The sequence below is a fragment of the Sarcophilus harrisii genome, chromosome 6 (genome assembly GCF_902635505.1).
Source record: "Sarcophilus harrisii chromosome 6, mSarHar1.11, whole genome shotgun sequence".
Taxonomy (NCBI): domain Eukaryota; kingdom Metazoa; phylum Chordata; class Mammalia; order Dasyuromorphia; family Dasyuridae; genus Sarcophilus; species Sarcophilus harrisii.
Genome location: NC_045431.1, coordinates 155,842,203 through 155,866,020, shown reverse-complemented (window position 1 = coordinate 155,866,020; position 23,818 = coordinate 155,842,203). Strand labels below are relative to the sequence as shown.

The 23,818-nt window shown below is 35.9% G+C and overlaps 1 protein-coding gene across 1 annotated transcript in view; it reads left to right on the top strand.

The window, feature by feature from the left end:
* The window catches only part of FRAS1 (Fraser extracellular matrix complex subunit 1), a 483,962-nt gene extending 460,762 nt beyond the window's left edge, over positions 1-23,200 (top strand). The window contains exons 66-73 of the mRNA XM_012552056.2: positions 5,514-5,664; positions 7,343-7,450; positions 9,026-9,185; positions 10,810-10,926; positions 12,783-12,949; positions 14,169-14,374; positions 18,551-18,697; positions 21,612-23,200. Of these exons, the coding sequence (XP_012407510.1) occupies positions 5,514-5,664; positions 7,343-7,450; positions 9,026-9,185; positions 10,810-10,926; positions 12,783-12,949; positions 14,169-14,374; positions 18,551-18,697; positions 21,612-22,202 (1,647 nt within the window). The 3' untranslated portion in view covers positions 22,203-23,200. The remainder of the gene's footprint in view (positions 1-5,513; positions 5,665-7,342; positions 7,451-9,025; positions 9,186-10,809; positions 10,927-12,782; positions 12,950-14,168; positions 14,375-18,550; positions 18,698-21,611) is intronic.
* Positions 23,201-23,818: the final 618 nt, after the last annotated feature.

Sequence of the window (23,818 nt, the reverse complement as noted above, 5' to 3'; positions counted from 1 at the left end):
GGAATGTTCTTCCTCTCTTCCTTCCTCCCTCTTTTCTTTCCTTCCTCTCTCTTTCCCTCCTCTCTTCTTTCCTCCCTCCCTTCACTTCCTTCTTTCCTTCTTTTATCCCTCCCTCACTCCTTCCTTCCTCCTTTCTTCCCTCTCTTCTTCCCTCACTCCTTCCCTTTCTTCCTCTCTCCCTCCTTTCTTTTCTTTCTCTCTTCCTCCCTTTCTCCCTTCTTTCTTCCCTCTTTCCCTTCCTTCTTCCCTTTTTCTTTTTTTTTCTCCCTCTCCCTTTCCCTCTCTGCTCTCCTTTTCCCTCTTTCTCCCTCTCCCTTTTTCTCTCTCCTCCCCTCCCCTCCCCTTCCTCTTTCCTTCTTCCTTCCCTTTGCTTTCTTTAAAGCACTAGCTCCTACATGAAGCTGGTCCTCTAGCTGCCAATGCCTCCTTCATATATTGTCTTTTATTTATTTTTTGTATGTGTATGTATGTATACCTATACATACATGTGTGTATATATATATGTGTGTGTACTTCTCTGTGTGTATGTATATATTATACAGAATGGGGTACATAGTAAGTGTTTAATAAATTCTTTTTGAATTATTATGGGTCACACTCTCATTCTGAAAATTTATACTTTATATTAACTGAGTGTTAGAGAGAGAAAATGGTTACAGCACATTATTTTCCATGTTGCTAAATCTCATAAAAAATAGAAAAGTTTTAAAAAGTAAACACCTCCCATCAACAGTACTCTCCTATCCCAGAGGCCCTCTCGGTGGTGCCATAATGCATAGAGTGCCACATGGGGGTCCAGATTTTGCCTTTTTCACTACCTCTATGATCCTGAGCAAGTCACTTAAGTCTATCTCAGTTTCTTCAACTATAAAATGAGTGTATAATTTAATCTTCTGCCTCACAGGGTTGTTGTGAAGATTGAATGATATATTTATATAGAGATTAGCACAGTGCCTGACACATAGTAGGTGTTTAATCAATGTTTAGCCACTTCCTCCAAGTAAAGGGAAAAAATCCACCATATACATTTGTGCATCTTATAATCACTTACATTTATCTGGCCATTTTTGGCCAGAATTTACAGAATAGTTACAATTTACAACATACTTTCCTGTCAGTTCTATGAGATCAAAAGAACAAATGTCAATCCTCATCTTATAGATGAAGAAACTGAAACCTGCGTAAAATGATTTGCACAGCCAGAATCATAGAATTAAGAAGCGGCACATTCTAGTCTTTAGTGTAGATCTCCAAGTATAGTGATCTTGGAGACTATGAGATCTTTGGTGACTCAATATTATCATTGTCTGTCATTTTTTAATTGATGTTATAAGCCATTCTTGTTGGTCATAGCTCCTGCTAAACGATCATCTTCATACAAGTGGAGATATCATCTTATTTTATTGTCTCCTTTAGTGCCTAAACCAGGGTTTTGCCCAAAGTAGGCACTTAATAAGTATTCTAAATTAAATTAATTTGACAATAATATGCTTTGTAGACAGAAATCTTGATCCAATGAGGGATTGGTTGGTTCATGTGAGGGAGATTATTTCCAAGGTATCCTTGAACAGAGTAATTAGAATGAGTTTTTTAAATGTTATTTGCTTCTCAGTATGAGTTCACACTTTTTATCTAGACTTTGGGCAGCACATAGAGTGCTGGGCAGCACATTTTGAGCATGTGCTTGGGCAGCACATATGTGTATGTCATTTACACAATAATCATTTAGGAAAAGTGTCTTTAATTAGAATAAAACATTTTATTTGTTATTGTGATTTTCCTCATTCTATGTATACCACTGCCCTCTACTGGACAGAGCTTGACACTAGCATGACTGATCAGGTACATATTTTTGGTAATCATAGATTGAGGCTTAGAAGTGATGTTTGTGCAAGTAGTTATATCAATTTACAGATAATGAAACTGAGAGCTAGGGAGGGTATTACTTGTCCAAAGCGGCAGAGTTGGGGGTTCAAACCCAGGGACCTTGGATGCAAAAGCCAAGGATCTTTCCTAATATTCTAAGAAGCATCCTGAAAGATCAAAGAAATTGTGAACTAGTATTTGAGCTTCAGGGTTGTTAATTAAAGTTATTTACTTTGCTAAATGTGAATGCATAAATATTGTTTCTTTGGAACATACCACTCCTTAGAATGATTTTTGCCTCAGGTTAGTTTTTTTGCATACAGTTAAGCCTCCTAAGTGGAGTCTTTGGCCAAAGAACAAACTGGCTCATATTATCATTCAGATGCACCTGGCTAATACCCAGAAAGCTCATCCAGAGCTGCTGGATGAAGGTATTTTTGAAATACTTATCTTGGTGGTTATCAATGGCTCCAATTTAGTAAGGGCTGTCGGTTCTAATTGTAGATGGATCTTTCTACTGGAATCCATATGAACTTCACAGTGCTCATGTCATTCATGACTCAAAATGTTTTCATTGCCTCTTGACCCTTTACAATTTTCATTCCCTGAACTAGCATTTAACCGAGATTCTATCAGAAGTCATTATACGCTTTTCTTCCTCCAACTACATGTAGCCCTTTGGAGACTACCTATGCCGATCTGTTCTGTTCTGCTTTATGTGTTTTATGTGATATAGTATATTGCATAAGAACATAGTTTTACAGCTGGAAAGGAACCTTAGAGTCCATCAGATTTTAATCCTCTTATTTTACAGATGAGGAAACCAAGGCACAGAGTAGTTGCTACCTGCTTGAGGTCATATCACAGCATAAACATGAAGCAGAATTTGAACCTTGATCCCATCTAATGCTCTGTCCACCACAGAATTCTGTGTATCTACTAGAAGTAAATTATAAGTTCTGTGAAGACAAGGAATATAGGTGTGTCCTAAGTCCCTAGCACAGTCCTGTGCACATAGTAAACAAGGAGCGTTCATTTAATTCTACTAAGTATAATTAGACTAGTATCATAAGAGATTGCTTAAGCCAACAACTAGATCTTTCCTCGTCTGTCTGAAGCAACTATTAATAGCATATAGTATGTATTTCAGACATACTAAGATGGAAGACTTTTTGTTGTCAACAACTGATTATTGGAGAAATTGAATAAAAAACTATGTCCTAAGTCCAAGAGAACACATTAATAACTTGGGACCACTTAGGGGACTCCCCGGGGATTGAATAGAAAACTATCTGGACTATTGATTCTTATAAATTGGGCTATCTGCCCAGAAAGGCCCTGACCTTGGTATCCTCATGGTAAATCACCAGCCAGCTTATTTTGCCAACTTTTGACTTTCACCTTTCTTTGCTTTTTTCCAATGTAATATTAAGTTTACTTTTTTTTTTTTTAAACAGCATCAATACTACTTACCCTTTCTAACTAAGTTATACTTCTTATTCTTTGGATAATTGATAGACATCATCTGGTTGCAGGTCCTCAATGATAAAGACCAAACATTCTTCTTTGAGTTTCCCCACTGTATAAACCAGCACCAAGGCCCCACAAAGCTAGTCAAGGCATATTTTAAAAAATAGAGGTAACCAATCAAATTGACCCAAATTTAACCCAGGCAATAACAAATTTAGAGTGTTTATGAGGAGAGACTTGCCAGGTCACGATAGTTTTGCCAGTTAAGTAGCGGCTAAGCCTCTTGGGATGGTCCTCATGGGGTTGTATTAGATACTGAGAAATTGGTGCTAAGTGAGTTACTGAAAGGAAGGGAAGAAAAACACATAACTAGGCTCTTGAGGCAAGCTGGAGCCTGTGTGAGGAAAGCAAAATGAGTAATTCTGAACTGGATCTTGGAATTAATATAGAGTCAGGAGAGGCTAGAATCTTAAATTCCAGGCAACCTGGGATGTTGTGAAAGGTGTCTTGGGACAAGGGACTCATTCTCTCTACCTTTTATTGCTTTAAGCACTGAACAGACCTATAAATCTTCACTGGAAGTACCTCTGTGAGGTCTGAATGTTCAGTGTTTCATTCTAATTTTAGACACAAGAGAATATGGAAGATATTGATGTATTAATATATAATAACACTTTGCCAAAAATCAAGTGATAACATTTAATACAATATATCTCGTTCATTGAGCCCTCTAGAGGAGATGGAGGATTTTTTCTCCATTAAATTATTTCTGTGGGGCACATCTTAATTAGTGAATCTTTTTGCCTTAAATAAAATGGGAAAATTGAACCAAAGGTATGGCATAAGAAGATAAATTGCGTAGCATTTTATTTCTATACTGCAGTGAACACTTTCTTGGAAAGTTTCTTAGGTGGGATATGTAAAAATTCACATCCTAAAAGGGGAAATGGGAAGACTCCATCAACATACAACATTCAGATTCAGACTATATACATGATGGCCTCTGTCTTGAATAAAAATGTTTCTTCTGGATCTAAGTTATACAGGCCCTTTGTAAGGACATTCATTTTTTTTCTAGCTATTAGAAAATATGGTCTAATATAAAGGATTTGAAATTGGAGGACCTGAGTTAAAATTACATTATGTTCCTCCTCGTCTTTATCTGTTAAAATTAGGAGATTGTTCATGGTCTGAGTCTAAATTGTAGATCCTTTTCAACTCTGAATCCCATAGCCACATAAAGAAGACCTGAGGTCAGATCTTGCTGTATGACTCTGAGCAAATCATTTGCCTTGTGTTTGCCTCAGTTTCCTCATCTGTAAAATAGGGGTAATGACATCACCTACTTTCCAGGGTTAATGTAAAGATCAAGTAAGATAATTGTAAAGAACACAGTGCCTTGTACAAAGTAAGTACCATATAAATGTTAGCTATTATTATTATTATTAAAACCTATTCATAATTATTAAGCATATATTATATGTCAAACCCTATGTCAGACACTGGGAATAGAGAGAAAGAATAAAATGGTCTTTTGTCTGAAAGGAGCTGACATACTATGTGGTAGATACTATGTGTGTATACACATATATTTACACATATGTATATATTTATACATACATGCATATATAAAACTATATACATATAATTATGTAATTTGTATATTATATACTTTATATTATATATTACATACTTATACATAATTTGGGAGGAAAGGATTAGTGTGACTTAACTTAGCTATCAGGAAATAACTTAAACATGAAAGGAGAATAGCTCATCTTTACGATGCAAACCTAGAAAAGGCCCAGAACTCATTGCATCTAATTCACCTGTTTTATAAACAAAGAGCTAAACCTTAGAGTTTAGTTAGCACAGTGACTGGCATAATAAATGCTTAATAAATATTTATTGATTAATTAATACTGATTAAGCGGTTTGCTGGCAGTCAAAAAGGTTATAAGTAGCTCAGTGTATCTTTCCTGCTTGAACCTTTTGGCCATATGGGTAAAAATGACCAGAAAAATTAGGAAATCTAAGCATTACCTGTGCATTTAAAAGGTACCCGGTAACTTAGTTGTGCCCAGTGGATGTGAATTTATGCTTCTGTTTCTCAGAAGCCTCTACAGAACCCTCTACAACTGTTCCAAAACCAAGTGTCCTTTCTTTTTTGTTGACAGGTGAGGGACTCTGCTCAGTCATTCCTGACAGTCCATGTGCCCCTGTATGTGTCATACATTTATGTGACAGCACCCAGGGGCTGGGCCTCTCTGGATCACCATACAGAAATGGAGTTCTCGTTCTTCTATGACACTGTTCTCTGGAGAACAGGTATTCCCATTTCTTTCCTACTCCCTTATTTTCCTCAGTTTAGGGATGCTAATGAGACTTTACCCAACAGCTTTTAATAGTGGCCAGAGCCTTCTCTTCAATACACAATGCATCATCCAAGGGAAATAATCCCATGGTTCTGTACACCAGAGACACAGACAAAGCATATATATCCATCTGAGCATGAAAAAGTAGATTATCCACATTTATTGATGCTGAGAAGCTAGATATATAAGAAAGCAATGGCCAGATGCCAGGGCTGGCTAATGCTACAAGATAACAAGCTCACTGTTATATACATAGTATCTCAGCACTTAGATGCAAAGGCTTATCCATTCTGGATGGGAAGATAATCATTCTCCATGATTTGAAAACTGGAGACAAAACATGATGTATGAGCACGAGAATGGTATTCAAAACTCAAGATATATCTCAAAATTGAAAAGTGTGCTAGAATTCTGGCCCACCTAGCCGAAGAATCTCCAAGAACATGTTTTCTTCTGCTCTCACATGTGGGAGCCATATCCCTTGGAACATCAGGAGCTGATGGACATTGAGCTCTACCTGTTTGATAGTGTTAGCATTAGTCTTCCATTTTTCTCCAATTACACTAATTTCAGGGATTTGGGATTTCATCTTTGCATTTTTTTTTCTTTCACCAGTATAGATTGCTGCCTTTCTATGCCTTAAATTAATTTCAGGAGTTACCATGGCTGACTAAAGTCATCCTTTAGTGGTAAATATTTGGGGAATGTGCCCCTTAGCTTAGTTAAGCTGGTCCTCAGATATCTGCTTCTGGGTCTCTGGGATAGAACTTGAACCCATTTTATCTCAGTAAAATCCTGTGAGAGGTTATATTCTGTTCAAGTGGCAGGTTCCCTTTCCCCATTATACTGAGTCATTAAAGTAGGCTTTCACTCACGGCTGACTATACTTCATTTAAATAGAACTCAGCCAAGGAAGTTTTCCTGGACTTATACCGGATTTTTATTTTAAAACTCATTTTTTCAGCAGGTTCAATTATTAAAGCTTTTGTGTATCATGATTCAACTCACCAACATTCAGCTGTAGCTTAGTAATGTTCTATTACTCATACATGCCTTGGCTTTCACAAGCTTTTCTTTGGATCTCTGAGAGTCTGAGCACTCCATTTATCTATCAGGTTTTTTATTAACTCCTCAAGGATTGCCACTGAGAAAAATATAATAGAGTATATGAATTGTTACCATGGTTTAGGTTATAATAGAGAATCAGATATTTTAGACTATGGGATAGACTAGAGGCTTACCATTCGGTAAGGAGACCATGATTAACAAAAGTAAGTTTCTGAGGACAAACCAAACTGTTGTTTTTCTTTCATGCTTGAAGAAGCCCAAAATGACATTATGATTGTCAAGGTCTAGCTGGGTTATTTATTTTGTTAAATATGGAATGGAACAATAATTAGTAATGGAAACCTTCACCTTGACCAAATAAAAAGTTAACTTAGAGCTCATCTATGAATGAGACTTCATTATCTAAGTAGATAACAGTATGTTACAGTAGGTTTAAATGTAATAATTGTCTCTTAAGCATTTCATAATTTATATGTGTTCCTTGAGAAAAACTACTGTAGACCAATATTTTCATTTATTCCCTTTTATCTTCTGACTCTGTTTTGTATCATTTGCCTTGCTAGGAATTCAGACAGAAAGTGTGCTCTCAGCAAGACTTCAGATAATAAGGATCTACATTAGAGAGGATGGTCGTCTGGTCATCGAATTCAAGACACATGCCAAATTCAGAGGTGGTATCTGTTGTATCTTAAAAGTGATGGTTTTTGTCCCATTTGTCTTTACCTTTGTATGAAATGGTCCTTTTTAACCTAAAGTTAATATACAAAGTATATGAAATTATATACAAAAGCTATAAATAATCCAAAATGGAATTATTGAGCAGCTTTTACCTTTCCAAGAGTCAGACCTTATATTATGTTGATATTTCAACCAATTGAAATATCAGCTGAACAATATCAGTTGAAATTGGTGAGGAGTGAGTTGACTTTCAACCAGGTAGTCCAATATTATTATACAAATAAGAGCTAAAGCAGTCCCCCAAATCACAGCTGCATACAAGCATGGGAACTCAAATAGAATAAAAATACTAATAGTAACTGTGTTACTCATCACCCCAGTTGATCTTTGTAACAAGGCATGATGATATTGTCTCTCTACTATATTTGTGAATATGACAATATCTCGTGATACTCTTTTTGTAGTTGTGCTATCAAGAGATGAATTGCTGCCCTCTTACTTTTGTGGGTACAGTGAGTCCTAGCCAGAGTTTGGGAGTGAGGATGGAGAACAGAAAATGAAACAAAAAGCATCCAATATGACATTGTCCTAGAGGAGATGTAACATCTATCAGTCCACTTCAGCTCCATAACTTCAATCATAATCCTTGAGCTATAAAGAAAAGACAAATGGACAAATGAGCAGTGTTCAGACTGATCTGGTTTAAATTTTCACCTATAATAGATCTGAGATGGAGATGATGATGAAGACAGGTCTTTGAGATACTGTACATCTGGAAGTCAGGAAACCTCATGCCTGTTGTCAAACACAGACTAGTATGTTATGTTAAGGGGTGAGGAATATGGCAGGTCTTACTGGACAGTAATTAGCTTCAGGGCTGGCTTAACAGTTTACCATCTTTAGTGACCTGACCATTTGCTTCAGGGTTGTGAAGATTAATAGTTATATCTTAAGTGAAACTCTTGCTCACATATTTCTTATACTCATCAAGCTTCATGACAAAGAGTTTAGTGACCAGCAACCCATATATTTCAAATAATAAGCACAGAGCTGCAAAGCTCAGGAATAGAAATAGGAGTACTCTGAAATGTTATAACTAAGAAAATTGGCCACCAAAATCAATATCAATCAATAGTTCTTAAATCAACATATATTGATATTGATCAGTATCAATACATTGCCAATCATAAGCAAATAAAAATTAATATATTTTAGCAGTATTTTTCCTTAGGGATATTTTGCTTAAGTTTTGGGACTCAATTTTGCATACAAATAGCTACTCTTCTCATTAGCATCTCTGTGAAGCACATTCATATCTTTGGTATAAGATCACTATCAGTATTTGTTGGGTGATGGGCTAGTGTGAAATGTTACACTTTTCCATCTAGTAGAAATGACTAGATTTCCATCTAGTAATTTGTGTTTTGCAGTAATAGTTTAACACAGCTGTACAATTACAATAAGGTTCTGGGCCCATTATAGTAGCCTCTAGTGTATATTATGATATAAAGTATATTTCTCACTAAGACACATAATAATACAAGTGTTTTTCCCCCTTCTTGGTGCAGGATACTTTGTCATGGAGCACCACACCCTCCCAGATGTGAAGTCTTTTATAATGACTCCAGACCACCTTGGAGGAATTGAGTTTGATCTACAACTTCTGTGGAGTGCCCAGACTTTTGATTCACCATATCAGCTCTGGAGAGCCACTAGTTCTTATAACAGGTAAGTTGACTCCTGATGTTTACAGTAGTTTTTAAGGAGTGTGGACAAGAAGACTTACTGTCAAAGTCTGAAAAAAGACTTCCTTGAATAATTAATTGCTCCAGCAAAAGATTTTGGACAAAAGAGAGAATCTGCCTAAGGTGGTTCAATGGATAGAGTGTTGGACTTCGAGTCAGGGAACACTCATTTTCTGGAGTTCAAATCTACTCTTAGATGCTTATTAACAGTGTGATCCTTTTTGTCTTGGTGTTCTTATCTGTAAATTGAGCCAGAGAAGGAAATAGTATATGTCCAGTGTCTCTGCCAAGAAAACCCTGAATGGGAGCATGAAAAGTTTGGACGTGACTAAAATTACTGGACAGCAAGAAGAAACTAATTTACTTGCAAGTTACTTGTAACTAATTCTGCAAGTTACTTGCAGAAACTAAGTTTCTTGCCTCTTTCCACCTTTCTAATTTTCTTTCAGTATATTCTTCCCCAAGAGTTCTGTGATGAAGGGACACTGATCTCCATGTTGTTCTTTGCATTAATTTTCCATCTCCATAATCCATGCATTTATGCAGGCTGCCCCATGCTTATAATTCTCTCCTTCTTCATGTCTGCTTTCTGGTTTCCCTGGCTTCTTTCAAGTCCAGCTAAGATATCCTACCTTTCATATGATGCCTTTATTCATCTTATCATTGCTACCTTCTCTCTCTTGATTATCTCCAATTCATTATTATTATTATTACGTGTGTATCTTGTTTGTGTATAATGGTTTAGGCAGCTAGGCAGTACAGTGGATAGAGTACGAGCCTAGAATCAGGAAAACTCATCTTCATGAGTTCAAATCTACCTCAGACACTTACTATCTGTGTGATTCCAGGCAAGTCGTTTAATTTTGTTTTCCTCAGTTTCCTTATTTATAAAATGAACTGTGAAATGAAATGGCAAACCACTCCAGTGTCTCTACGAAGAAAGTCTCAAATGGAATCATGAAACACAATCTAAATAACTGAACCACAATTTGTTAAATAATTCTTTGTTGTCAAAAAGTGTTGGACACAACTGAGATAACCACAACAACATAGTAATTTGCATGTTGTCTCCCTATTAGGTTGTTTTCATTTCTGGGGAGGTGGGAGGTGTTGTAGGATAGCCCACTGATAGATGGGGGACCTCAACACTCCCTCCAACCCCCAATAGTGAGGACAGAGAGAATTTGCCCTGGGTGGCTATTCCTTTTTCTTCTATGTCATTGTTTTCATGAATTTGGTTCAGTAAATATAAATGATCTCAATTCAGTACATTTCTGTTAATATGTTCTCAGTCAATAAAAAACACAAAATATAAATCATGAGGGAATTTTCACCAAGAACTAAAAGAAATGACCATAACTTATGTCTGTGTCTATGTGTTTTTCCTTTCCTCTCATATTTTTAAAGATTTTATTTTCTCATCTCTTGTGGTAGAAGCTCGAATAAGTGGAAGAAGCATAATTTTCAAATTTCTCAGCGGTGACCTAAATGTTAAAACAATAGCTTTTGTTCCACAGAATTTGCTGTGCATAAGTTCTTCAAACACAACTCTCATTCAATGAGATCCTTCTCTCTTACAAACTCTGGCTTCTTCTTTCTGTTTCCAGGAAGGATTACTCAGGGGAGTATACAATCTACTTAATCCCTTGTACTGTACAGCCCACACAGCCATGGATCGACCTTGGGGACAAGCCACTGCCCTGCACAGCACATGCTCCAGAAAGGTGGGATTGATGTTGTTTTGATTCTTTTTTAGCCAAGAGCATGACTGCCAAGACCTAGATATATAAGGCATCTGAGCATGGGAATGAGGCTGCAGAGAAAATGTCTGTAGAAGAAAGGACCTAAAGAATGAATTTGATGTCATTCAGGTATCACTTAAGAAGAAAGGCTTATTAATTTGTTTTATTTATTAATTAAATAAGGTTTCAGATTTGAAAAGGAAGGCAAAGGTTTTTGATTCCAAACAATGTGTTACTCTCATGCTCTCACAAAAAAATCTCTAGGACCTGAGAAAAGAATTGATGGGAAGGGAAGCATGGGGAGTTTTGAGTTAAGCTTGAAAAGTTTGAAGAGATAGTAGATGAAAATAATGTGATTGAGACTTATGAATAGATGAAAAAACAGAGATCACCAGTGATTTTCTTTATCATTCAGTAACCTCTCTTCTTTTGAGGTTCGTACAATCTATGTGTTCTACTCAATCCAAATTTTATGGTCTGCAGTAGGGATGTCCAATTTAGATAGAAATGGGGACCATTAAACCTTACTTAAAAATCCCTGTAGGCCACATATTACTTAGAAAACCACATGTTAACATTATCTTTGTTTTGTTGTATTTTCAATATTTCCTAACTACATCTTAAATCTTCTTTAAGTGACAGTCAGGAATGTCATGAGCCACATGTGACCTGTGGGCTGTGTTTCACATTTTGAGTCTACAGATCTCTCCTTCTTTCATCAATGACTTTAATACCTGGATTATCATCTTATTCTCCTCTCCAACACCTGTTCTCCTAATAGGAGATTTCAATATACCTATTGACTCTCCTTCATACACCCTTAACTGCTCAGTTTCTCAACCTATTCACTTTCCAAAAGCTATTTCTCTACCTTACCTCAGTCACATACAAAGATGGTTATATCCTTAATCTAGCCATCACTTACAAATGTACCACCTTCATACTAAAGAATTTTCAAATTGTCTCATCTGACTAGGGACAGTATTTTTGACCTAGATGGCTGATGTTCAGAACCCCAGGGCTTTTTAATAGAGCCATAAGTAAATAGATTTTCATATCTTTCATGGTAATAATGAGAATGTTGATTTGATTGTTAATACTAAAGGAAAAAATTGTTTGGAACAGACTCAGAAATGGAAACTGGTCAAAATGATCAAGGCAGGGGTTGATGGAATTCCAGGAAAAGATGTGGCTCTTAAGTGATGAGACATGTTTAAGTTACTCACCCATCAATCCTTATCCAAATCAACTCTGCCTCAGGACTCATGCTCAATTATAGAGTAATATCAGCTCAATAACCTGGTCCTCTAAAATCTGATTTAAGACCTTAAGTGACTTTCAACAACTTTGAAGCAGTTATCAGCTAGTTATTAAGTTTCACCAAGCCTGGAGTCAAAAACATCTGAATTTAAATTCAGCCTTAAATTCTTAACTATGTGAACTTAGACTAATTTTTAGTTTCTTTAAATATAAAATGAAGAAACTAAAAATTAGGTTAAGTGACTTGTCTAAGTTATATAATGTAAATGTAAAATTCCCAAATGTAAAATAAGGATAATAATAGCATCTACTTCACAGGGTTGATGCAATAAAGAAATGAGATCATATTTCTAAAGCAAGGTGCCCAACATATTGTAGACATGTAAAAATGCTTATACCCTTTCCTTCTCCCTGAAATCTTCTGTTAACCCTTCTTACTATCCCTAGTTCCTTCTACTAGACTTCATCTCCAGGCAACTCACTGTCTTAGTGGTCATGCTCAGTGCTTTGATGAAGACAGAATTGTATGAAACATGGTCCATCCTTTCATAGAGTTCTTATTTCTCTCCTTCATTTAGATTTTTGATACCTATTGCATTCCAGCAGACTAACCGCCCAGTGCCAGTTGTCTATTCACTCAACACTGAATTTCAGCTATGCAACAATGAAAAAGTATTTCTGATGGATCCCAGCACATCTGACATGTCACTGGCAGAAATGGATTACAAAGGAGCTTTTTCAAAAGGTAAGCCCTATCATACACCTCTCCCTGGCTCTCAGGGGGACAAAAAGGAAGAAAAACAAGACAGCTCTTCACATCAGCTTTTACTTTGACATCATCAGCATAAATTCTCCAAATGTGGTTCTACAGAGGCTAAAGCAATTAAGATAATGGAAAAAAACTCTGATTCTGAAGTTAAAGGACCCTGGATTCAAACCTCATCTTTCTCTGAGATCTTTATGACTTCTAATAGGTTACTTAACTTCCCTTTCCTGTAGTTTGCTCATTTTCAAAATGAGGGGATTGGACTAAAACAATTGTTCCCAAAATTATTGGTCTCAGGATCCCTTTGCAGTCTTAAAAATGATCAAGTATCCCAAAGAGTTTTTATTTATATGGGTCCCATCTATTGATATTTAATATTAAGAATTAAAACTGATACATTTTAAAATGCGTGCTAATTCATAAACTATAATATATAATAATATTATCAGCAATACAATAATATAACAAACCCATTGCATGTTAAGATAAAACTTTTTATGAAAGATGATCATATTTTCCAAAATAAAAAAAATTTTAGTTGAAGAATGACATTTCTGGATTAATAAAAGGCAACTGAATTATCAAATTTGCTTTATTGACTTTGTCATGATATGGTTTGTTTGAAGTATCTAAGGAAAATCTAAAAAAAAACAGATATGAAGTTAGAAAGAGGAGAAAATTTTAATAGGCAAATATCATCTATTATTATGAGAAAAGTTTTAATCTCTTGGACCATCTGAAATAGTATTAGGGACCTCAAAGAGCATGTGGATCATGCATTGAGAACTTGTAGACTAGATAGTTTGTCAGTCATCTTCCAAATCTAGATCTTTGATCACTAAGTTTTGATGAGACATTCTTTTTTTTCTGTTGATTCAACCCAAGGTAGAAGACCTGGTATAGCTCCTGGCAGTGATTAGCAATAAGACTTAAACTAACTTCACATTAACTCACTGAGTAAATTCTGGAGAATCACTCAGTCTCTCTTTGCTTTAGAGTAATAATCATAATACATGCCTCATTTTTTCTCCTTCAGTGTGAAAGCTTCTGAAAACATTAGAAGAAATCCATTATCTATTGGATTGTACAAGATCTAAAATCACTCTATCCTCTGTACCTCAACCTCCTTCCTTTCTTCATTTTTATTTCCTAAACCCAAATCCTGACCTGAATTGTTTCTGCCTTCCTATCTTTATAGGTCAGATCCTTTATGGCCGTGTACTTTGGAATCCTGAGCAGAACCTCAACTCAGCTTACAAACTGCAGCTGGAGAAAGTCTACCTCTGCACTGGCAAAGATGGCTACGTGCCTTTCTTTGACCCCACTGGGACAATCTACAATGAAGGACCACAATATGGGTGTATTCAACCTAATAAGCACCTAAAGCATAGATTCCTGTTACTGGTATGAAAGTTATTGGAAGGGGGGGGAAGCTAGGTGGTGCAGTGAATAGAGCACCAGCCCTAAAGTCAGGAGGACCTGAGTTCAAATCTGGCCTCAGACACTTAATGAATGTTTTTGGTTCAACATTGTATTATCTATTTTTTAAAATGATAGTTTTTTTTATTTTCAAGACACATATAAAATTAGTTTTCAACATTCATCCTTGCAAAACCTTGTGTTCCAAATTTTTCTCTTCCCTTCACATCCCTTCCCTACACACCAAGTAATCCAATATAGATTAAACATGTGCAATTCTTCTAAACATGTTTCCATATTTATCGTGCTGCACAAGAAAAATCAGATAGAAAAGTAAAAAAAAATTTAGAAAGAACAAAAAACCAAGCAAATAACAAAAAGATGAAAATGCTATGTTGTAATCTACATTGTCCCCATAGTCCTTTTTTCTGGATGCAAATGGTTCTCTCTATCACAAGTCTATTGGAATTGGCCAAATCACATCAATGTTGAAAAGAGCCACATCCATCAGAATTGATCATCACATAATCTTGTTTTTGCCATGTACAATGTTCTCTTGGGTCTACTCATTTCTCTTAGTATTAGCATGTAAGTCTCTCCAGGCCTCTTGAAATCAGCCTGCTCATCATTTCTTAACATTCATATATGATAACTTATTCAGCCATTCTACAGCTGTTGGGCATCCACTCAGTTTCCAGTTCCTTGCCACTACGAAAAGGGCTGTTACAAATATTTTTGCACATGGCATCCTTTTCCCTCTTTTGTGATATCTGTCTAGAAAATGGCTCTCATGGGTTGCAGTTTATTCAAATACACAAAAGGCAGGGAATACAATATCATTCTATATTAAAAATGTATATTCATTTAAGGAAAGTCAATAATTGGGAGTGAAGTGTAGAGGTGAGGCAAGAAAAACATGGTAAAGGAATATGTAAAGCTCATCAGAGGCAGATATAGAAGTAATATTATCATGGGATTATAATAAAGACCACCTAGATAGAAAGAGAAAATGGATGAGGAATCTTAAAAAAATCGTGAATCAATCATGGAAATATAATTTAATACTGGACAGTCAGAATTTTTTCTCTACAAGGCAAAATAGCTAATAACTTTTTGATTTGTAATAATGATAAATTTATCATTCAAACAATGGAGAAAACAATAAGAACAAACTTTTTTCCGGGTATAATTCATCAGTAAGGAGGAAATCATTATTGGGATTCTTGACACATTTTATAATCTGTGATGCTCACCTCTCACTCTCAATTAAAGCAAGGCATTCTGATATCTGCCCTACATTTGGGGAGATCCAATTTGAAAGGACAGATGGCTAAAGATGGGCTAAAATTCATTCAGGGAAGCTGGTCCAGAAGAGCTGGGACATTCTCAAGAATGCTATTCAAGGATAGAAAAAACAATTTTGGTCAAGAGAAATAGATATGGATACTCAAGAAACTCATCAACTTAGATTTTTAAAGAATTGTATACTAACTCACTTTAAGTGACTAAACAAGCTATAGATCTTATTCATCAGGTTTATATTATATATTTATGAGAATAAATGTGCCCAAATTAGAACCATTCCCAATAAGATCAAAATGAAACAGGATTGCCCACTATCACCATTAAAAAAAATCTATTCAGTATTGTATTAGAAATGTTAGCTCTGGCAATAAGAGAAGGAAAAAGAGATCAAAAGAATTAGAGTAAGTAATGAGGAAATCAAATTATTACTCTTTGCAAATGATATGATAGTATCATCTAGTAGTTAAAAAAACTACTAGAAACAATTCATAATTTTAGCAAAGTTGAAGAATACAAAATAAATCCACATAAATCATCAGCATTTTTATATTTTACCAACAAAGTCCAGCAGCAAGAGATACAAAAAGAAATTCTATTCAAAATAACTGTATATTCAGGAATATTCAGGATATAATATTCAGGAATCTTTCTGCCAAGGGAAATTCAGGAACTATGTGAACACAACTACAAAACATTTTTGACCCAATAAAGTCAGATCTAATCAGTTGGAAAAATATCAAGTGCTCATGGGTAGACCGAGTAAATATAATAAAAATGACAATACTATCTAAATTAATCTACTGATTTAGTGCCATACCAATCAAACTCCCAAGAAATTATTTTACAGACCTAGAAAAACCAATAAAAAAAGTTCATCTGGAAGAACAAAAGCTCAAAGTTTTCAAGGGAATTAATGAAAAAAATGCCAATGAAGGTGGCCTAGAAATTATATTATAAAGCAACAGTCATCAAAACCATTTGGTACTGGCTAAGTTGATCAGTGGAATAGGTTAGGTTCACAGGACAAAATAGTCAATGACTATAGCAATCTAGTGATTGACAAACCCAAACACCTCAGCTTTTGGAATAAGAACTCACTGTTTGACAAAAATGTCTAGGAAAATTGGAAACTAGTATGGAAGAAACCAGGCATTGATCCACACCTAACACTATATATCAAGATAAGGTCAAAATGGATTCATGATTTAGACATAAAGAATGATATTATAAGCAAATTAAAAGAATATTGGATAGTTTACCTCTCAGATCTGTAGAGAAGGAACTTGTGTCCAAAGAAGAACTAGAACTCATAATTGAACACCAGATAGATAATTTTGATTATGCTAAGTTAAAAAAGTTTTTGTACAAACAAAACTAATGCAGAGAAGATCAGAAGGGAAGCAATAAATGGGGAAAACATTTTTACATTTAAGGGTTCTAATAAAGGCCTCATTTAAAAGTATATGGAGAATTGACTCAAATTTATAAGAATCCAAGCTATTTTCTAATTGGTAAATGGTCAAAGGATTTGAACAGACAATTTTCAGATGAAGAAAATAAAACCATTTCTAGTCATATGAAAAGGTGCCCTAAATCATTATTGATTAAGAAATGCAAATTAAGACGACTCTGAGATACTACTACTCTCAGATGGACTAAGATGATAGGAAAAGATAATAACAAATGTTGGAAGGGATGTGGGAAAACTAGGACACTAATACATTGTTGGTGGAGCTGTGAACAGATCCAACAATTCTGGAGAGCAGTTTGGGTCTATGTTCAAAAAGTTTTCAAACTGTGTATACCCTTTGATCCAGCAGTGTTACTATTGGGCTTATATCCCAAAGAGATCTTAAAGGAAGGAAAGGGAACCACATGTGCAAAAATGTTTGTGGCAGCCTTTTTTGTAGTGGCAAGAAACTGGAAACTGAGTGGATGCCCATCAGTTGGAGAATGGCTGAATAAGTTATGGTATATGAATGTTATGGAATATTATTTTTCTATAAGAAATGACTAGCAGGATGATTTCAGAGAGGACTGGAGAGACTTACACGAACTGATGCTAAGTGAAATGAGCAGAACTAGGAGATCATTATACATGGCAACATTAATATTATACAACGATCAATTCTGATGGATATGGCTCTTTCCAACAATCAGATGATTGATGCCAGTCCCAATGATCTTGTGATGAACAGAGCCATCTACACCCAGAGAGAGGACTGTAGGAACTGAATATGGATCACAACATAACATTCTCACTCTTTTTGTTGTTCACTTGCATTTTGTTTTCTTACTCATTTACTTTCCTTTTTGATCTGATTTTTTCTTGTGCAGTAAGAGAATTGTTTAAATATGTTTATACATATTGAATTTAACATGTATTTTAACATGTTTAAAATATATTGGATTGCTTCCCAACTAGGGGAGTAGGTAGGGGAAAAACTGAAACATAAGGCTATGCAAAGTTCAATGCTAAAAAATTATCCATACATATGTTTTGAAAATAAAAAGCTTTAAAAATAAAGAAAAAAAAATAAATGTGCCTGAATGTTTTAAAATTCTTTAAGAGCTGTTCCATGGCCCTTCTTCCTATTAGAACCCTTAGCTTCATGGTCCTTTTCATGGTTAACACTTCCTCCCTTAGGTTACATTGTACTAATCTTATTTCAATGTATTCTCCCCATAGAAAGGATGTAGCCTCCCTGAAATTATAAACTGGTTTTCATTTTGATTTCTTAGTCTGTATGCCTGGTACAGTGTCTTGCATAAAATAAGAGCTGAATAAATACTGGGTAAATGAATGAATGAATATTTCCATTGTTTCAAACTGTTCATTTCTCCTATGAATTCTAGGATCGAAGTCAACCAGAAGTAGTTGATAAATACTTCCACGACGTGCCTTTCGATGCCCACTTTGCTTCTGATTTATCTGATTTCTACATGGTCAGTAGCATGCCGGGTGTGGATGGATTTACTCTGAAAGTTGATGCACTTTATAAGGTAGGTTTCATAAGAAATAGCAAAGCAGAGAACTAATTTTTTTTTAAACACCACGTAGAGGACTAGGATTGACACTGAGCTTTTTCTTTTTATAATGTCTTTGAGGAATATTAACACTTCATCTACAGTTCTACTGCAATGTCTCATTCTTCTGTGCAAGGGATCCTAAGTTCCCCAAGACATCACCAAGGCCCAGAATTTGATAAGTTCTGTAAGGCTGGAAAAGCTTCAGATATGGCACAGACTCTCTGTGGTGATTAGACTGACTAGGTATAGAGAGCCACAACATTTCCAGATCAGCCTCTAGAAGATGAACAGTCCTGGCCCCAGAAATTCATGAAACCATCTGCCAAGCCAGTATGGTAGAGTGGAGTCAGGTGACACTCATTCCCAGCTTTTCCATTCATTATACATAAACAAGTCACAGTCTATCTGGTTTTCAGATTTATCATCTATAAAATAAAGAAGTGAAACTAGACTTTCTCTTTGGTATCCTCCTGCTCCAATATTCAATGTAGTTTTGATAACCTGAGTCACAGTCTTTACTTGCATCAAGGTTGTGTACCTAGTAGTCGTTTTTGCTGGAATTGTTATTTATTTCCAACCTACAGTGATTCAGGCCTTGGGCTGGATCTGCTGATCTGAACAGCCAATTATCTAGACATGTGAATGAATCAGGCTTATCTCCTAAAGGAATTGATGGACATTTCTGTGGCAACATAGACCTTATACAGACAGTAGGAAAAATGGAGATAGCTGATATGTGGGAAACATACAGGAGCCTCCACTGCCAAATCCCATTTTCCCCATTTTTGAATAATCTCAGATCTCACATTTCTTGGACTCTGCCCCACATCTGGCATGTGTGTGTAGGAGGAGAGTAAGGCAGTTGAAAAGGGAATAAAAGTCTTGTCAATAGAACTATCCTTTGTTGCTGTCCCTTGTGGGATGATCCAAGAAATTTTCAGTTAGCAGAGCATCTTGCAGATATATTATGCACATGATAAATTCCTCAGTAAATATTTGAATAAATGAGTCTATTTGGGGTAACTAGATAGTGAAGTTAGATAGATCACTGGTCCTAAAGTCAGAAATACTTGAGTTAAAATCTGACTTCAGACATTAGCTGTGTGATCCCGGGCACAGTTATCTGTCTCAGTTTTTTTCAATAATAATACATAATAATATAATGTATATTATATATTATACATAATATATAATAATAATAGCACTTAATATCCATCCAGGTATTCTAGGATTTTTGTGATGATCAAATGAAATCATTTATGAAGAATTGCCCAAGAAACTGATATAAAATATATTATAAAGAGATAAATGACCAGAAGAGAAGGTGGACTAACCATGTAGTGAGAGTGAAGATTAGCCAAAGGACAGCTCATCTGCTCTACTGGTCTGCCTGCAATATCAAGAAGGCTAGGGGAAGGCTCCTAGAACATTGGGGAATTACTAAATTGGGGAATTACATTGGGGAATCCACTAAAAAGGATTGATAGCAAGACATGGCCAACTTCACAGAGTATGGAAGGGATATGAGAGGGAACCTTCATCAATGAGATCATTGGTCCATCTATCTATTAAAATATGCTTGATTTGAAACAACTACTAATTCAAAAATGGAATATGGAAATTTTTAGTTTACTTAGGTTATTTTAGTTGGGTTCAATCATTTTTACAGCATTATTTTGTAAGTGCCAAGAATTCTTTATTTTCTGAAATATGTACTGTGTAGTCATGGTTTCTCAAATTTAGAATGATTTTTTGAAAAAAAAACATTTCTGTATGAATAAAATATAGAGATAATGTAGCAATTATGTATTGAGACATAAGACAATAACAGTCATAATGAGAAAATATACTTTTTGTGGCTCCACCATAGTCCTATTTTAATGTTTCATTATGTTGGCAAGATGGTCCTAGGCAATGCCAATGTCAGTGTCAACACTGATCTTTGGAGAAGTATCAAGTATAGTTATATCTGTTGTCTGAACTGGGTTTGGGAGTCAGAGATTTGGAGCTGAAATGGGAATTAAAGATCAAGTCCAATCTCCTTATTTTACAGATGAAGAAACTGAAATTCTGAAATTTTAAATGACTTTGCCAGAATGATAATGAAGAATTCAAGCCCCAAGTCCTGTATTCATTATATTTACTATACCGTGCTATATCTTCAAGTTAGACTGCAGGATAATGACATTTTTTAGCCACAGCAACTTTTCTAATCTCATCCAGACTGGAAGTGTGTCAACCACTCATAGACCACATCCCTCTCCAGATGGGCAAGGGAGCTTTGTTTAACCTATGACATTTCCAACCAGGACCTGTTCATCTCTCCTTAGACAGCCTGGTGTGCCTAGTTGTCTCATCTGGCACTCAACATATTGATTAGTACCCATACTGCAGGTCAGAAATGCAGATCAAGAGATCTACTAGGTATAGTCTCTCCAAGAGCTTGGACTATAAGAATGTACTCCCATCCCCATTCCTAGCTATGGCAACTTTTAATGAGCATTTACCAAATTGTAAAGAGGCTATGACCTGTGCCGATAAAGGAAGTACAAACAATAATTGACAAGTGATGAGGCAGACAGTATAAATACTAAAAAAAAAAAAAAAATTCAGGAAAAAAATATTTCTACTAACAAATATTAATGCAGAAAAATAATACTAGGTGCTAGGGTTATTTGATTCACAATTCCATAAATAATTGTGAAAATTACCATTTTTTACTGTTACTATTATTTTTCTTCCATCTATTATGTTTTACTGTTTTATCTGTTCTATTATCTTTTATACCATTTTTGAATATTTTTATCTGTCATGCCATTTTGTCTGCAATTTAGCATTACTCCTTTGCTTACATTGAAACGAGTTTTTTGTTCTTCTCTTCTTTCAGGTGGAAGCAGGACACCAATGGTATCTCCAGGTCATCTATATCATTGGCCCTGACACCCTCTCCGGGCCACGAGTGCAGCGTTCTCTCACCTCAGCAGTGAGGCGCAAGCGCAGGGACTTTGTGGACCACACAGGACGACTAACCCTTGATGATTCCCTAATCTATGACAATGAAGGAGACCAAATCAAGAATGGCACCAACATGAAATCGTTGAATCTGGAGATGCAGGAGTCAGTGGTGGCCGCTTCTTTGTCCCAAACTGGAGCGTCGATTGGCAGTGCCCTTGCTGCCGTCATGCTATTGCTGCTAGTGCTTTTGGTGGCTTATTTCATCACCAGAAAATGCCAAAAACAAAAGAAAAGAGCTCCGGAGGACATCTTGGAGGAATACCCTCTGAACACCAAGATAGACATATCCAAGAGAAACCCAGATAGGCTAGAGAAGAACATGAACAGACAGTATTGCACTGTGCGAAACATCAATCTATTGAGTGAGAATGAGGGAGCCTACAAATTCAAAGGTGTTACAGTCAAAAGAATGAACCTGGAAGTCAAAGTTCATAACAATTTACAAGATGGAACTGAAGTTTGATGGCAGTAATCCATCTGTATTTTTTTTCTAAGAATCTTTTTATAAATGGTAAAAAAAAATAATAATAATTAAAAAAGGTTATTGGTATTTTTATAATCTTGTGGAAAAAGGGAAAACTATAGCTTTGAGTGGTGGCCTGCTCTACATCACATGCTTCAACTCACAGCTGAGCTACCTCATTCAGGGAAGAACCAAGGGAGGCCCTCAGGACAGGAAACATTGAGTAGGTGGTATTTCTGTGGATGTCCATGTTCATTTTTTTCAGCATCAGCAAATGAATGCTTTATCATGGTGATCTTGGGAGACTAGGACTTATTCTATAAATTGGTGGGTATATAATGATTTAAGAAAAAGAAAAGGCAGTGTGGTACAAATTGGAAAAACATTGGATTCGGAGTTTAGGAGACTGGGGATCAAAAATTGGTTCCACTGTTAAACACTGTACAACTTAAAGGAAATTACTCCATTTCTCTAGGCTTCAATTTCTGTAAAATGAGCGAGTTGGAATAGATAGTTTTAGTGCTACCTTTCAGCTCCAAATTCTGTGATCTGAAGGAATTCACCTCCAGTTCCCCTCTGCTTTTCCTAAGGCTTTGGACCTATATATTTTCATTGGGAATTTTTGTTATTTACTTATTGTATCCAAACATGATTGCCATTTAATACCATATTTTACATCAATAGTGCCCTTTTCTCTAAGACGTTTCCATATGATTTCTAGCCCTTTTCCACAGTCCCCATCAGAAAGCTTCAGGTTTTACTTGTTAGCCAGTAGTGATAGATAAGTGACCACTTTATAATGCAGAAAATGGAGATCTGGAAAAGTTGAAGGCTTGGCCAGGATCTTGGAGCAAATCACTCTTTGTTACTTCAGCCTAGAATGAGTGAGGTCTTGGATGCTATCCTGACATTGTCTAGAGATAGGGGTCCTCAAACTATGTCCCATGGGCCAGATGCAGCAGCTGAGGATATTTATCCCCCTTACCCAGGGCTATGAAGTTTCTTTATTTAAGGGCCCACAAAACAAAGTTTTTGTTTTTACTATAGTCCTGCCCTCCAACAGTCTGGGGGACAGTGAACTGGCCCCCTATTTAAAAAATTTGAGGACCCCTGGTCTAGAAGAATGAATCATCGCATATCCAAAAGGATGTATCAGTGCACTAAGCTCTTCATCAAATGTCTGCATGCTTTCCCATTCAACAGCAGTCCATATAGTCATGGATACACTTTAGACTTGAGTCCTTCCTAGAAAATCTACCATGATATCTTGCTCCCCCAGGTTTTATCTATTTACTATGTAATAGTAGAATACCCTGTGTTTCATACTTGATGTGGATTTTAGAGCTACTAGTATTTCAGGAAATGTATATATTGAATTTAATTAAGACAAATTACAGAAAAGTCAAGGAGAGATTCCAGTTAATACTGAGCAGAGGACGATTAATCCTGATTCCTTTTGCTATCCATCCGCCCTCCCTTGGTGTCTCCTGACAGAGTAAGTCAAACATTTCTTTTAGGGGTTTCTTATCAGGTAGCTCAGGTGCATGATTTGGCCACATCTGTTCATGGAGAAATCATGGATTTTTTAATATAATGCTATGGCCAGAGGTCAGTTT